Genomic DNA, 14,767 nt, shown 5'->3' with positions numbered 1-14,767 from the left:
ATTATTTCTTTCAAAATGTTATTTTTATTTTATTTTATAATATCAAAAATATATATTTTGAAAAATTTTATATGAGAAAATAAATGATGGTATTGTAGGCAACAAATGAAAATTAAAGACAGAGAAATACAATACAAATAACATGATAATGTATATATGCAAAGTGATGAAATATAAATTTATAGTAAGATTCTTGAATATAATGAAATTATCCCGACTCTCTAACATTTAGACAGAGTTTATGTGTGATTGTTTATATTTAAGATCCCATTTCATTATTATACCTTTGTAGTTAATCTCATTATTAAAGTAAATTAAGAACTCGTATGAAAAACTTAATGAAATAAAGTTTTCTAAATACCCCATCATATAGGTAGCATTCGGGAACAAATAATTTCAAATGGGATTCTCATACGTATCCTTAGGATTTTAAGAAGGTTTTGAGTAAGGGTTTGAGTAGAGGTTTTGAAGGTTTGGGGTTTTGATATAAGGGTTTGGATTTTGGGGTTTGGATTTAAAGGATTTCGGATTTTAGGGGTTTTAGAAAACGTAAACATCTCTAAAAATCTCCAACATCTAGGCGAACTTTCGGAGTAAGTTCAATTTTTATAATCTTTTTTTTTTAAATTAATTTAAAAAACATAAATTTTTTTATAAAAATATTAAAAAAAAAGGTTCCTTTTTTATGAAGACTTATTATAAAAAATATTATTAACTTATTTAGTATTTTTTTATAATAATAATTTTTCAACATCTATGCGAAATTATTATTTTTGAAATATGATTTAATTCTCTCCAACATCTAGGCAGGGAAAAAATTCTATTATTGTTATTATTTAAGCATTTTTAATATATTTTTTAATTATTATTTTGCTTTGTTTTCATTTTATTATTATTAAAACAATTTTAAAAAAACTTATCGTAACAAATTAAAAACTTATCATGCATAAATATAAAAAAAACTTAAAATAACAAAATAATAATATATAAAAAATTCAAAAATTCAAAAAAAAAAATTTTTTTTACCTGAATCGAACCAATCAATAGTCTGGTCAATGGCGGTTCGGGTCGACAGTTTCGTCTAGCGGTTTGGGTGCGATTCAGCTCGGTCTGGGAGCAATCTGATTGGTTCAGCGATTCGATACCAGTTCAGTTCCGGTTTAGTTTCGATTCAGTCAGACAAGTCAAAGGCTGATGAAAAAATGGATCGCGGGTCAGGTGCGCAGACTGCGGGTCGGGTCGTGGGTTGACGCGCTGATCCTGGGTGCTTAAAACAACGTCGTTTTGAACATTTATTGAAACGACGTCGTTTTGACTATTGACAGCTTATATAAAAGTTTTTAAAAAAAATTTCATTCATTTCCTTTGTTCTTCAGGAAAAAAAAATGCTTTTTTTTCTCTTTTTTTTTTTTTTTAGCGAACCTTGGGCCAGTAGCCATCTGTCGCAATGACCGTCGCAGTCCTTGTCGAAAAATTTTAAAAAGTACCCACAAACTCCTTTCGACCTCCTGAACACAGATCCGACTTTTTTTTCACCAAAAAGAGTCTCCACTTCCCTAGATTTGCTTTCAAAGTTTCGGTGAAACTTTTTTTTTTTGTATTCTAACTCTTTTTTTTTAAACTGACTTTTTTTCTTATTTGTGCAAGAAGCTCGGCGCTGGGTTCCTCCCTACGAAAGGATTGTGTTTTTTTTTTTAATTTTTTTACAGTGTTTTTTTTCTTTTTTGCAATGTTTCCCCTCCTCCTTTCTGTCTGTATTTTGGTTTGACTAGGAGCTATATTTATAGAACTCCGACCGTGCATGTGCTTGAGGGAAGGGCACAGGGCTCGACATGGGGTGTAAGCACGAGCCCCATGCCCTATTATTTGTTTCTGTCTTATTTGACAGTTTATCAACGGGATGAGTGATTAGAGGGGTGGAGGGTAAGGTATGATGATCAGAAGGGTGGAGTGTAGGGTCTGGTAGTAGTGGTGTCGGGGAAGGCACTACTGCCATCCTTGATTTTTTTTTTTGTTATGTTCTATTTTTTTTATAATTAATTGATTTTTAATTTTAATTAAACTAATTTTATTATTAATATTAAAATCATTACTGTTATATATGAAAAAAAAACTGGACAAAACCGATGTCTACAAATATTTATGCTAAAATGAGGAAAAACAAGTGAAAAATAGAAAAATCGGTTGAATTACCTTTGAAAAGAATTTTTGTGGCTAAAATTAGAGATGTCATTCATGTTTCATGGCCCTTCGGATTATATAATGTGATTTCGGATTTGAGTTAAAAGAAAGGAAAATAAACTTGAACTAGAAAATGAAAGATTGACTATAATTAAGTTTAGAGTGATTAATTAAGAATGACATATTAAATGGAGATTTTATTTGATTTCATTAAAATTTGTTAAATTTTTGAATTGGCTGGTCAAATTTAAGGTACAAATAATAATAAAAAAAGATTAATATTATGATTGGTTCTTAAATTATAATAAAATTTTTAATTTAATATTTAAAGTTTAAAAACTTTTGATATGATTTTTTAATTATAAATTTATTAATTAATGTGATATTCTTTCTAACATGGTTAACTCTAAATAATGATACTTGATATTCAAATAATCCTTTAAATATCATATTAATTAATAAATTAATAATTTAAGTATTATATTATAAATTTTTAAAATTTAAATATTATATTAAATATTTCACTATAATTTAAAAATTATTTTTAAATTAGCCCTTTATGTAAATTATAATGGCATTTAATTATTTGTGAAAATAAAAGAAAAATGTATTAACGATGGTAAGTAAAGTTTTATTATTTTTTATATGAATTTAATTGAGAGTGATTTAAGATAAATAATAATAAAAGTAAATAAATTTAATTTAATTTTTTAAAAATAATTTAAATAAATAAAATATAATTATAAAAAGATACATGATGATTTTTCATGACTACCCTTATATTAATAATATAAACCATCTAAATTATACATTTTCTTTTTTTTCTTGTACAAATGAGGCAGCATAATTAGAGATGACAGTTCAACTCACTCTCAACGGGTTCTAACCCAATCTTACCTTTTAAGGTTCATTTTTTTTTAATCGAGTTTCAGGTCAAGTAATAATAGAAAAAAGTCGAAGTCGAATTTTAGGCAAACCGAACTTGACCAGATATATATATAATTTTTTTAATTATTTATTTAAATTTAAATATATATTTATATATTTATTTAATTTTATATTATATTAAAAAAATATTTTATATTTAAAAAATAATATTTTATTAATTTCGAATTGAGTCGAGTCGAGTACTATTTATATAATATTTACTCGAGTATGAAAAAAAAAATCATTGAGTTAGGTCGGACTCGAATATTATGAGTATAAAATTAGATCATGATAAATAAAAATTCATCCCGACTCGATATATTGTCATCCCTAAGCATAATAAATATAGGAGAATGGATTGTAGGCTCTATAATTTTTAAATCTTTTGAATGACACATTATCAAATAATTACATGAACCAACTTAATAAGTTTTTTAGTTCATGTTTTATTTTTTGGTTTTTATATTTATATCTATATTTTATATTAGGTTTCATAAAAAAAAAAAAAGTATGTTTTTAGCCACTTTAACCATAAAACGATTAATAACCAACTTTGCTTCCTATTAAATTCACTTGTTAAAAATGGAAATTAAAAAAAGATATGGGATTTCGTAAAAAAAAAAAGAGTATGTTTTTAGCCACAATAACCATAAAATGCTTAATACCCAATTTTGCTTCCTATTAAATTCACTTGTTAAAAATGGAAATTAAAAAAATTGATGGGATTTCATAAAAAGGTATGTTTTTAGCCACAATTACCATAAAAATGATTGACAACCAACTTTGCTTCCTATTAAATTCACTTGCTAAAAATGGAAATTAAAAAAAAAAAGTTGTGGTTAAGACTTTTAGGAGAGTCAAAATCATAAGACAATCAAAGTCAAATATAAACTAAAGTGGCCCCAATAGCCACTAAACAACAACTTAGGGCTTTGAATTTTTCTTGTCTCGTTGAAATTAGAATCCAAAAAAGCATGAGTATTTGAATTATTATTCAAATTATAGAAGGAATGTGGGTCGATGTGGTCTTTGATATATTTTCGTAATTTAATGAAAAATTTGGAGGCCAAGCTGTTAATAATAACAAAGTCTAGTCCAATGACAATTGACAAAGCATGTGAAACCAATTCATGCAGATGAGTTTCCCTTGTATTAGGGAAAGACATTGCATGTGAAATTTAATTGCTTTTGATATTTTTTTCAACTACTCTTAAGGCCGTCCCTACCCAATCCCAGCTCATAAATTTGAATGTAAAGCCCCACAGTTGACCATTTTTTATGGAACAGGATCGAGATTCCATGGTGATCATTTGATCAAACCATAAATATAAGCTAGACTTCAAGGATATTGTACCAATTTTTATTTTTTTTATATGGAAGAAAATTCTGGATAGATATAGATTGCTTCAACTCATAGGGTAGGACAAGATGTGGGTTTAACAATGGGATTTTAGTTAATTCTTGCCCTTTCTTTTTTCAAAGAAAATTTGAGCATTTTTAAGTTAATTTTATTAAAAATTAATATAATAATATTAAAAGAGTAATTGCATTTTTAATCTTAAATGTTTTTTTTTTTTTTCAGTTCTAAACGTTGACAATTGTTATTTCAGTCGTAAACATTATCAAATAATTATAACAATTTTTTTTTTTGTTTACTAAGTTAAAGGGAAGTGAACGACGAGATTAGAATCCATGTTTACAAGCCTTCCTCAAAGCTTCTCAGCTAGTGTACCGAGAAGCTGAAGGATACACTGATAGTCTTAATGTTAAATACCAAATGGATTTGCTAATGGAATGCACATTTAAAAATAATGATATCTAATGGCGTTATATAAAAAACAACAACACTTTTAGTCTTTAACGTTATCATATTTTTAATTTTCAGTCCTATACGTTTGAAAATTGTTATTTCAATTCTAAATGTTATCATATGATTATATCGATTTTTCTAATATTAATTACTAAAAAAGTTTATTAATGAAATGCACATGTAAAAATAACCAAGTAACATTACGTGGCATGCTTATCTTTCGATTAAGTTGAAATTTTATTTAAAAATTTAAATTTAAATTTAATTTTAAAAATATTAATATTTTTGTAATTTTTTAAACATTTAAATATTTAAAAAAAATTTAAACCTTCTAAACAACAACTAAGTTTGAAGAAAACCTTTAAAAGACTGATTGAATTCGATACGATTCATAAACATCTCTAATTCGAATTTACTACAAACTTCAAAGAATTTTTATCTCCTTCACTGACCTAACAATATGGCAACAATTAAATTTATGTTAGGAGGTGGTTCACCAACCATTTAAAGTACAAGGCATTGCTTTGAGGGAAAAGGGGGGAAGGAAGATTGGGATAGGGACTATGGCCCTCTCCTAGGCCATCTTCATTTTAATTGTTTAACCCTTTATACCTTGCAAGCATATTCAAAAAATTATTTCAACTTATGCTTACCCCTCACCTTTCCTTTACCAGAAATCTGGTGCCCTTGAATAAATTTGGTAATGTACTTGTTAATAATTGTAGTGTTTCACCAAAAGAGGCAAAGTATTTACTTCCCTTTTAATGGTTTAATTTTTATACAAAAGGTAAAAGTAAAGATTACGGTTGACAATATGATGAGTTAATTAATTTTTTGAGATAATGTTATGAATGAAATACTCAATCTATTAATTAAGGTAATTTTTAAAAATTTGTTTTTATATTGCGTATCATTATTTAAAACTAATCATATTTAAAAATAAGTATAATATTAATTAATAAATTTATAGTTATTGTATTATATTAAAATTTTTTAAAATTCAAGTAATATATTAAACATTGTCTTATAATTTAAAAATTATTTATGACATTAACATTTTTTTTAACTTGAAACTATCAAAATTTGAGTTTTTTCACTCAAACTAAGAGTTCAATACTCTTTACTAACAAAGCACACAGCTGTTGGCAAAAATAAATGTATTTTTAAAGTAAACAATTCACTTACAATTCTCTTTATTATAATCCTATAATTATCCGATCACAATAAGTTATGACAAACCCTATAATATGCTAATTCTCGAAATCTTGGTTTAATAATAAGTGTAATTAGAAATGTAATTGATCAAGTTTGAATTGATACAGTATCAAGTTCGATCTCAATTTTAAATTTAAAGTTCAAAATTCTGCTCGAATTCGATCGAGTTTAATTTTTTTTAATTCAAACTCAACTCAAAATAAAAATTGAACTACTCAAACTCACTTGATTATATTCGATTAACATATAAAAATAAATTTAATTCTTATATCCAACAAAATTTTGATTATTTGTGTTCAAGTTCGAACTTGAATTCAAAATATTTTATCAATTAAAATATATTAAAATATAAAAACTCAATTAAACTTACGAGTAACTCAAACTGGATATAAAAATATTTGAGTTTAACTCGATCGATAAGTCAAACAACTTAAGCTCGAACTCAACTCGATAACAATCGAATCGAATTTAAATTTTATTGGAATCAAACTCAAGTAATTTGTGAGTACTAATATATTATTTATACTAGGTGTAACTATTATCTTATTTAAAGAATTGGATTCGAATCACTTTTGATTATTCTTCCCCAAATCCAAAAACAATTGATACTAAATGCGAGACCTTGCTGCTGGTGGCATCACATGCAAAAAGATGGTGGATCCTAATGTTCAGAAAAGAGGTTGAATTTTTCCATGGACTTCAATGTGCCTGAATTTTGAGAAAGTAGATGATGTTTCTTTCTCATTGAGGGAAGAAGCAGAATTTCACTTGTATCATGTATCCTTTTTACAGCTTTATCTTGGGAAAAAAAAAAGGAAATGAAAAATATTTATAAATTTCATCCCTTCCTTCACCAATGAGCAAATGAAACGATTTGATTCCGATATGAAGAACGAGGGAAAGAAAGAAAAATGTACAACAATTTAATCAGCTGAGCAATAGCGGAGCTAGTGCATCATAAGCTTTTCATCCTTCTGATCAAATCAAGCACAACCTTAAAACTATAATTCTAAAACTTTGCATGCAACTAAAACTTTGAACAAGCTTCATCCTCAACATGCAAATTGTCATTCAAAGTCTGCATATTGCATAGAGGAAATAAATGATGTGAGGGGTTTTTCCCTCTTTCGCGACCTAGGCATTAAAGGCAAGCAAACACGGCTCAAACTAGGCATTCAATGAAGCATAGGTTAGTTGACAAAGGTATTTCATCCATTCAGGGTTCATGGATTGTGTGACACCAGGGCAGATAGGACTCGAAAACCTTTAACAACCAAATTTGCCCTTAATAGGCTTGTGATTTAAACAGTTCCGGCAACCGAGAGAATGATGGCTTACATCATATACCAAAGGTAAGACTGCATTTACCACAGTATCTGTAGAAGACTCTTTAATTAATTTCTTTTTTTCACCTGTAGCCGCCAAGAACTTCATTTTTACAAAGGCTTCTTTTCATTTAACACATGCAAGCTAAATAATAGTACTAAACGAAGCATTATAATATGATTTGTTTCTAGGATATGAACATGCTAACAAATGAAATCAATCTAGCAAAGGGGATCAAAACATTATGAATAGGACAAACAAAAATCCTTTCATTTGCTAGAATAATTGGTTTACTTTTTTTAACATCTATATATGTAGTGATAGAAGTGTGAGGAAGAGAAAGGATCATCACTACCTTGACCTTTAAAACAGTTGCATGGAGCTACTCAGGCACTTTGTCCTGGCTCCAGACTCAGCTAGCTAGCAAACACGGCCAGCATCATCTGTTTGAGAAAGATGATCACTGGTAGCTTGGCCATAAAACTATTGCCATGAAACTCCAGGGCCACTTGTCATAGCTCTAAATTCAGCAAGAGATACAGCCATAGCCAGCATCATCTGCTCCTCATAACTCTCTGGAACAATGGGTCCAAGGGCATTATGAAAGCTGCCCCTAATTTCATCTGGTTGTGGTATTGCAGAGATCCCACCAGCATCTTCTGTCACATCAGAGCTTCTGGAACTAGTTCCTGCTTCAGCTGCCTCTGATCCATGATCTATGCCCCATTCCCCTTCATCTCTTGCTGATGTCATCCCACCATCAGCTTGCATGTCAACCGGACTCTCAGCAGGAGGATAGTTCTCAGAAACTTGGTCCAACCTATTATAAAGCCTGCTGCTGCTAGGAAGCATATCAAATGCTGGCATATTTCCATCATGGTTGAGAGAAGATTCTACACTCATCTGCTGATGCTCAGCAAAGGCAGCTATTGCACAAGCAAGACCTCCAGAAGGAGATGATGATGAACCAGACATTGTGGCCACAACTGGTGAGATATAGCGATCTCCTGAAACATATTGTACTGAAGAAGCAGCATCTACAAAGTTAGAATTTCTCTGTCTGCTGTTGTCCTGTAACAGTCAAAGAATCAACAGTCAGATGGACCAAATTCATGAAAATGAGATCAAATAAAGTCCATATGTAATATAGCTAGGTAAAATGGAGATTCTATACAATATCAAGATGATGATAAAAAAATTTACAATTAAAGTAAGTTACAAGCTTTCCTCATTTTTTCTTTTCCGGTTAACTCAATGCACATGAAATTCTTACCATCCAAGGCACATGCTAGTGCAATAGATACCTAGGTGCTGTAAGAATAACAAAGTTTTCTGTCTATCATCTCAAAGTAAAATCAGTGTCTAACCTAATAACTATAGGCAATACATCGTGGATGAGAGAGACAAGGAACTTATTTAGGTCTGCAAACTAGAACACCAAAGAACAAATATCGGCACATAAAATCAAAGAGCAATACCAGACGGGAAATCTCAAAGCAATTTATAGCAGGTAGTACCTTGAATTCAGAACTTAAATGATGGACCTCTCCAAAAACAAAACAAACAAATTATGAGGAATTGGAAATTCAACATTTTAGCGAGACTACAAATGGAGCTATCAAATTGAGCAACAGCAAGGATTTCCAAACACAAATTGAGTAAACCATCTAGACATCATTAACAATCTCCATATCTGAGAAAAGTTCATTTATTCCACCCGGAAAATACCTTTCAACTTGTGCTAATATTAGCCATTGGGAAACTAGAATTTTTGAATGAAAACAATCCCAAAAAGGTCTGCTACTAATTTATATTTTAAACAAAAAAATAATAATAAGGGCCTTGATCAACAAAACTTCTCTAAACCAACAATCAGCTAACATCAACTACACACTACTTTTGAATGCATCTGATATGACAGGGATAAACAATCAAGATGTTTCTCTTTTCTGAGTGTATTTTTCTAGAGTATGCATCTGAGTCAACCACAAAGTAATTTTATGAATAAGGGCGAAATCATAAACAACTCAAAGCAAACGTCAAAAATGCCTTCTTAATGTGTTTGCAACATTTATCTGTACCAAAATATACTTCAAATTGTCATCTTTATGCCTAATATAACTCCTTGATCAAGGGACAGGAAAAAGTAAATGAAATAAGAACCAAAATAAGCAAATTAATACAATTAGTTGCTGAAGATGAAGGCTTTGAACAGCAAATTGATGAGTGATTTATTCTTGGCAAACTGATATTTGATAAGTAATGCCAATTTGAGACTATTTGTTTCTAAGGCTACAATGAGGCAAAATCAGAAAGAAACTTGTCAGCCACTCATTGCAAACAACTAATAAGGAAAGAATAGCAACGGTATATGCTAAGCCAGTCAACTTACAAGTCTTCCAAGAAAATATACCAGTATATCAAGGTAAAAATAAAACTAATCCTAAAACATAATATTGTCCAGGTGTGCCAGCTATATTGTGCAAAAAGAATCATTAGTATAAATTTCTACCAAAAGGCCTGCCTACCGGTACCGAAACTTATAACAGAGATACACAAAGTAAAGAATGCTGGAAGAGTTTGAAAAAATATTTCCCCACAACTGCCATTGTGAAACACAATGCTAGTAATTGAAGCGCACTGGATTCACATGGAACATTTGTATGATAAATTTTCATAAATGCAACCCCAACTTCCTTGCAAAAAACATACAGATAGACATCTTCCTCCTATGTACATAAAATTATTACTTTGCTTTTCAAAATAGCACACATTCCTTAGTCTACTAATGATACCATTGTAACTTATAAGAAAAAGAATAACAAAAGTAGAATGATAATACTTTATGAGTCAGATGATAAATTGATAACCAAGTAAACTTAAACAGATAGACTAGTCTGCCAAGCCCAGGTCCACTAACAGCCACAGAAAACCCCCTAACCCCCTACCTATCAACTAAAAATTTTTATTACTGGCTTACTTTACAATAGTGATTTTGCATATAGTTTGAAGACCAACCAAGATCAACTAATAAGAACCTTACCACAGGATATATTAAATTACACAGAATTATAGCTCACAGAAGGGTTATGTGGATCGATTAAAGTGGTATGATCTGCAGTGTTTCTATTTCAACATTGACTAGGCCCACAAATAAGATGGGGACTTCAAGAGTTACTTTACCCTTCTAAGTAAAACAATCTCATGAGATTTCAAATTTGAACAGAGCTGGATCTCAAAAGGTTCATGCTCTTACCAGGACTGCCAAAGAGAAAATACAAATTTCAAAAAGAACTTCCATTAAGAACCTTTCTTTCATAAATTAGATGCTAAAATTTAAGATTATTTCTGACATCATCCTATAATCCTCTCAGGAAAATAATATATATGCACACACCTATCTGATGCTCTAAGCTTAGCCAAGACAACTATGTTCAATCTAGTTTATCCTCATAAAAGTACATGGATTTATTGAAGTTCAAATCAAATACAACGCCTTTGGCTTCTGTCAAGATGGAAGTTTACAGATTATTCACCATTATGAGTTATTTAGTTGGGCTATTCAAGTACATCTTCCCACAGCACAATTATGTAAACACCATTAAAAAGATCAAACATATTAATATGTGAAAAATAGCCTCTTTCTTTAACAACTAAAAAAAAAAAAAAAACTTTCAATGAAAGAATAGCAATAGTAAAAAGCATGCTTTACTTGAACTGACGAGTATGAGTTTCCCTATATCTGCTCAATGCTTAAATTCTGCAATTAGTTTCATACCTGAATTGACCGCAAAATTGCTTCCGTGACCATTATTTCCTCAAGATCTAGGTCCAACTCATCATCCCTGCAATTTAAGCATTTGAAACAAGATAGTGAAACAAGATCCAATCACAATTTTTCTGGAACATAAAATCAACAATGTATAACCTCGTTTAGGCCTGAGAGAGAGAGAGAGTAGGTACTTGTGCAGTGGAAAACAAAATATTGTCTCATCCTTTTCATTCAAAAGCAAATAAGACAGAAGTTCACCCCAATAAAATGCACCAAACATGATATCTTTCTTTTTTAATTACTTTCTCTATGCCATAACTCTTTCATAGAAAACAGGATTGTAATTAACAAACTATGAATGGTTGGCATCATTCTTTTGCCCCAACAGAAGCGGTTGTTACATCCACTGACCAGACTCCATTCTTTCACATTCAAAAAGAAAAGTAGAGGTTCACTGCTATGTACTATAATTATTTTGTAGATAATAGAACTTTCAGAACCAACTAAGAAGGATTGTATCATTCTTTGCAAAAAGTCAAGAAAGTCCAGTGCATCCGCTAACCACTTTGCGCCATCTAAGATAGATGAGCAGATTTTCTTCCTCCTTCCCAAAAAGAAAAAGGTACAACAACAAAAATAAACAAATAAGTCTCAGATATATGGATCACATATGCCACTGTAATTACAACGAGATTCTCAGTAATCTTAGTAAAATTAAGGTCTCTTTTATAGTTTCAGTCCATATCCTCTTTGAACTTCCTCTCATGACATGAGTATTGTCCATTAAATCACATGTTCTAATAACTAAGACCAATCTTATGACATGAATTTTGAGATTTTAATACAAATTAGACAATTTAACACGGATACCAACTAGCAACTATGCTCTATGCACCTTTTTTTTTTCTCATTAGATATGAACTGCAAATACTATCGAGGATGAAAAGCAAAACCCTTCCTACCTGTTTGTCCTAGGATGCGAGGGTTGTCTAATCATTGAGCCAGCCTGTGAATCTTGAGAAGAAACTATTTCCTCCTCATCAGAGGATCGAGCTGCAAATAAAAGAGAATATAAGGGAAAACTCCTCAAGATAGAAAAATGTCAAAGGAAATGAAGAATCAATAAATAAGAAGAAATGAAAAATCACAATAAATTGATACCTGCAACAGAACTGCATTGAACTTCCCCTGGTGAAACACCGGAGCTTGAAGAACTCAATTCTTGTCTTTCCTGCATTCTCCTTTCATCATCTTGAAGTTCCTGCTGCCTCATTCTAATTTGTGCTTCTAAGACACGTTGTTCTTCCTGAAAAATTTAAATAGCATAAACGAATATTGAATTCATTTTCTATCTAGTTAAAATCAGAAGCTTTACAACCTTTTTGTTTCAGAAAGAGGGAGTGAACTTACAATTTGCTCGATCCCTTTTTCCTCCTTTGTCTTCACACCTCGATACTCCACAGCATAGTTTGAGGTTTTACAGAAAGGACACCTAAAAATGTCAAGGAATGCAAACATTGGAATACAATTACATAGACAACAAATCAAAATTGAAAAGTTGTACAGTCAATTTCATCACTGTGAAGGATACTGGGTAGGACGGGTAGAATTCCGATTCTTCATCTGCAAAAAACACTCTGGTGCAAACCAAATGTGTCAAAATTTCATGCAACTGGTGATATTAGTAAGTATCAGCCAGAAAAATTCACATATAGTTTACCTGTGCAAATACTTTTCATGCAACATCTTGATCTGTTGAGACTTGGGTAACACTAAAATACAATGGGAAAAAGGGAATTCACATTGAGGTAATCAGAAGGTACTATATTCAACCACAACTAATTCAAAAGATCATTACACATGAAGTAACATTCAACAAAAAACCAGTAAACCAGTGAACGAAGAAGGCATCCAAATATGCAGTGATCGATAAAGCAAAAGGATGAAAGAGTATGAAATTTATACAAGAAAGGCACAGAAATGAGATTACAAACCAAAAAGCAAATTGGACATTCTTCAAGATCACAACAGCAATCTTCATCGCCAGGATAACATGGAGCAAGCTTCGATTCAAGTATCAGCTTTCTTAGCTTCTTGATATCCACATCTTTATGAACATACAACCCCTGTGGGCGCGTATACCTCTCGTCCAACACTTGCCTTCCCCTTCCCAACTTATTACCCATAAAAAAAATCTCAAATTTGTCTTCCCAAAATCGCTCTTCTTCTTCTTCTCCAAAATCAAAACCAACCAAAATAGAGAAGTAAACACAATCAGAACATTTTTTCAGAAAAAGAGATTTTTTTTCCAATTTGTTTGTCTATATTATCATTTTCTTTGATTTTTTTTTTTTTAATGTTTTGATTTCTTTCCGTCGTTTGGACGGAAACTTTTAGATAAAAGACAAACAAAATGAGAAAATGAATAACATTTTTTATTGGATAAAAAAAGTTTTTAATTTCACAAATATTATTATATATTTATTATGTTATAATTAAAAATTTATCAAATTAATATAAGTGTAATACTATTATTTAATACTTAAATTGTTTGTTTACTCAAAATGACATTTTAAAATTTATAAATAATAACTTTATATATTATGATAATCGGATAATTATATAATTAAATTTGAGTTTTTTTATGTACTATTAATTTATAAATTTTATATATTTTTAGTAAATAAGATCATAATATCTCATTAATAAATAATTTTTTTAAATATTAATTTTTAAATATTAATTTTAAAATTTAATATTTACTTAGTAATGAGATATCATTATTTAATATATTAATAATATATAAAATTTATATATTGATAATATATTAAATATAATTTTATTAAATATTTAGATTTTTTTTACATATTTATTAAATAAATTTGTTTTATTTATATATAATTTTCTAATTTATGAAATATTTATACTCGTACTTGAGTCAAATATTTATATATATATATATATTTGTTGGTATTAATTTTTTTTTCTTTTTTAAATGTGGTACAATTTGTATGAAGAGGATGTGGGGAAGATGGGGATTATCAAGAAATGGGTGGAGCAGTGGAGGAGAGAAGAATCAATCATCACCGTCCCACCAATCACGTTTAATTCACCAAAGCATTCTTTTCTTCCTCACTCGCTCCCTGTCACGCGTCTTTTTCAAACGCCTTTTTCTTCATAATCCAAATTTATAGAAAAGTGTTAATGACATATGTAAAACGGTGAAAAAAAATCAGCAAAAGATTCAAAATGGAAGTGATTTGTTTGGTTTGAATTGATTTTTTTTTTGTTGATTCTTTTTAAGTATAAATACTAAATATTTTACTAAATTTAGATCAAATTTTAGATAAAAGATGAAATATTGAAAATATTAAAATCATATATCATTTATAATATTATATTATAATATAAATAAAAATATGATAAGATTTGTTTACATTGATATTTAAGTGAATAACTTATATTATTGATATGTAAAATAATTTTAAATAATTTTATTCATTAATTATTTAAATTTTAAAATTTATATTTATCAA

General features: G+C 29.6%; 1 protein-coding gene across 2 annotated transcripts; it reads right to left on the bottom strand.

The window, feature by feature from the left end:
- Window positions 1-7,708: 7,708 nt before the first annotated feature.
- Window positions 7,709-13,661, bottom strand: LOC111276004 (E3 ubiquitin-protein ligase DA2L-like). 2 transcript variants are annotated; one of them, XM_022861701.2, is made up of 8 exons: window positions 13,226-13,661; window positions 12,952-13,003; window positions 12,823-12,868; window positions 12,642-12,723; window positions 12,393-12,537; window positions 12,194-12,284; window positions 11,238-11,304; window positions 7,709-8,530 (listed from the first exon to the last, which is right to left on the bottom strand). In XM_022861701.2, exons 1-8 carry the CDS (start codon window positions 13,415-13,417, stop codon window positions 7,943-7,945), a joined length of 1,263 nt encoding a protein of 420 aa, XP_022717436.1. In that variant the 5' UTR covers window positions 13,418-13,661; the 3' UTR covers window positions 7,709-7,942. The 2 variants fall into 2 exon arrangements, with proteins under 2 accessions (XP_022717436.1, XP_022717435.1); XM_022861700.2 differs by having other exon boundaries at window positions 12,811-12,868; window positions 13,226-13,552.
- Window positions 13,662-14,767: the final 1,106 nt, after the last annotated feature.

Source organism: Durio zibethinus, chromosome 25 (assembly GCF_047325235.1).
Source record: "Durio zibethinus cultivar Kanyao isolate XHJ-2024 chromosome 25, ASM4732523v1, whole genome shotgun sequence".
Lineage (NCBI taxonomy): Eukaryota > Viridiplantae > Streptophyta > Magnoliopsida > Malvales > Malvaceae > Durio > Durio zibethinus.
Note: the sequence above shows the minus strand (reverse complement) of the source record. Positions and strands in the feature narration are given on the sequence as shown.